The sequence below is a fragment of the Plectropomus leopardus genome, unplaced genomic scaffold (genome assembly GCF_008729295.1).
Source record: "Plectropomus leopardus isolate mb unplaced genomic scaffold, YSFRI_Pleo_2.0 unplaced_scaffold17807, whole genome shotgun sequence".
NCBI classification, from domain to species: Eukaryota; Metazoa; Chordata; class Actinopteri; order Perciformes; family Serranidae; genus Plectropomus; species Plectropomus leopardus.
The window spans coordinates 1-2,639 of NW_024619173.1; the positions used below are offsets into that span (position 1 = coordinate 1).

General features: G+C 40.4%; 1 protein-coding gene across 1 annotated transcript; it reads right to left on the reverse strand.

The window, feature by feature from the left end:
- Window positions 1–215: 215 nt before the first annotated feature.
- On the reverse strand, window positions 216–2,494 carry LOC121964930 (nuclear envelope phosphatase-regulatory subunit 1-like). Its single transcript, XM_042515109.1, has 4 exons — window positions 2,433–2,494; window positions 1,814–1,885; window positions 1,461–1,534; window positions 216–391 (listed from the first exon to the last, which is right to left on the reverse strand). The coding sequence occupies exons 1-4, from the start codon at window positions 2,455–2,457 to the stop codon at window positions 248–250; spliced, it is 315 nt and encodes a 104-aa protein (XP_042371043.1). The 5' UTR covers window positions 2,458–2,494; the 3' UTR covers window positions 216–247.
- Window positions 2,495–2,639: the final 145 nt, after the last annotated feature.

Genomic DNA, 2,639 nt, shown 5'->3' on the forward strand with positions numbered 1-2,639 from the left:
TGTGTGTGTATATGTATATGTATATTAAGTCTTAATTTGTAAAGTAATTAAAGCTTTCAGATAATTGTAGTGAAGTCAAAAGTAGGATATTTCCCTCTGAAATGTAGAGCAGAAGAAGAAAACAGCATGAAAAGAGACAACTTAAGTAAAGTACAGGTCCTGCGTGCTCTGCACTTTTCTATAAGTGGCTGATATTTGATGAGCGACGTCAGAGCGGATGTTGAAACGTTATATCAGATAAAGCATTTCACTTCTTATTGACTACAACAGACAAAGGATACATTGATGGTGCCACAACTCGTTTGTGTATCCCAGCAAAGAAGAGAGCTATAAGAGTGATGCAGCTGATGGTGAAGAAGGGATGATTCCACAGTGATGAAAAGAAAGAGACCTGCAGGACATGACAAGCAAATCATTAGTGACACATTTTTAATTCTACAGGTTTTTTTTTCTATAAGGTACTGTGACAAATAGAGCTATGTGTAGTAGAGTATTTTTTTAAACATCCCACAAAACATTTGTATCTTAGAGGGTCGCTTCACTTTTTTTTTAAAACTGAATCCTATCATTTTAATGTGCACTGTATTCTGTTTTTCTGGCTTTTTCCCCACATTAACTCTCCAGAGAACTAGCTCCAACTGCAGCTTGTATGTCCTCGTGTTTCATTAGACCGCCTTTGAGACAGAGGGAGGCGTATCCAACATCAGATAACTCGGGGGAGAAAAGCACTGTGTGCTGCAAGCTCATTTTCAATGATGAGCGGCAAAACGGTCATGAGGAGCATGATGAGACGGCTGGCAGGCGGTGCAGAGGGCAAAGCTAAAGTTAATTAACTGCGTGCTCAGAAAAGCTCGACATGTTAACCAATCGCAGCCATGATCACTTGAATATTTGCTGTTAAAAATTTGTAAACATCATACATGTTACATAAAATTCTATATATAAATGAACAGTTGTACACTGACTTACTTTACTTGTGAACCTAAACACAAGCAACAACAAAAGAGGCAAGCATTAAACTGCATTTGGACTTTGCCCAGAGATGCTGGTACGAGGTAACAAAGCGTTAAGACAACGGCAACATTCAGCCCAACAGCAGAAGGTGTTGCTGTTAAATGCACACTTTGACCTCCAAGTACAGGCTGGTGCTTTGACTTAAAATTCAAATAGAGCCGGTCAATGCTTATACAGTGAGGCAAGAAAAACAGCTCCACTTTAAAGTCATTACCATTTTAATAAGACACAGTGGCACAGCTTTCTCTGTGGTCTGAAGTGTTGCTGAAACCTGGATTAGTTTTGCTAAACTTTGAGAACATTTTCTAACTGTGTGCTATATAATAACAAAAACAATCGTCACATTTATGCTGTTGCAGTGGTAAATATAAGAGCACAAAGTGTATTCTCATTGTGAAGGGGTTTCCCTTTATGGCAGAAGTGACATGTTTGTCACTCACACATACCTTCTGTGTGTCTGGGTCTATTAACCAGTTCCAAGCTCCAGTAGCTGTACAAACAGACACTACTATCAGGATCACTGAAACGAGACAGGACAATGAGACACAGTGGGACAACATTTAAAGTGTAATCTAAATCTTAAAATTCAAATTCCTCAATTATTGGTGAAAACAGGTTACAACTTGTGATTATGTCTGCACCATCTTCTGTATTTACTGATTCTTTTGTTAGTTATCAACTGTAAGGTTGAAGCCAATGATCAGTAATGCGTGGGGGTTGACCACAAAACAGGTTTTGGCAAATTACATGTTTTGTGTTAACCACTACATCTTCTCAGCCATGGTAAACTGTAACTTACTTCTCCACCTGCCTGTTGCAGGTTGCAAACAGGAGACATACTCTGTCAATCTTCTCTCAAAGGCCTTCAGATCTAAAACAAAAATGGACACGATGACACACATTGTATTTGGACATAATATGCTGTATGACGTAGTAACAATTAATAATTCATATTTGCAGTCATGTGATAAATACAGAGTTTTACCACAATTAACGTCAACCTCAACAATCTTGTGTCACTGTATCTGAGTGACAACAACACTTGTAACACTGAACTGAGGTGAAGACAGGCGCAATACGTGACTGAATAAGCATGTTACATATCCAAAACGTTTGGGATCGTGTCACTAATTATGTCACATTGTCTGCTGGCAAAACGTAGCCGTCTATAAAGCTACTTGAAGCACCGGTCTTAATAACGGAATATGTGTCGGCTAATAGCTAAACAACCGTCTGAACCGCTGCTGTAGGTTGAGCTAGCAAACATGCTAAGTGTTGTTCGTACACTGGCGAGCTAATTTAGCGTTGCCTCTGACTTTGTATTCCGCTCTTTAATTCTTCTGGTGGTTACAGCCATGAGGATAAAATGAATCGGCAGCTACTTAAAAATGTGTTAATTTAATTTGTGTCTCGGTTACCTTCGGCCTGCTCCAGGGAGTTCATATCTGAGCCTGGTGGCAGCAGCCTGCTGTTGGCTGCGCTGTGCCGCTGCTTCCTCTCAGCTGATGGACAGGCCAACCGACCAATCCGCGTTTGCTGTGCGCACATCTCTAACGTGATTGGTCGTAAACCAAATAAAGGGTGGGACAAAGCTGCCCCCCTGCCCTCACATGCTAAATGTCAGA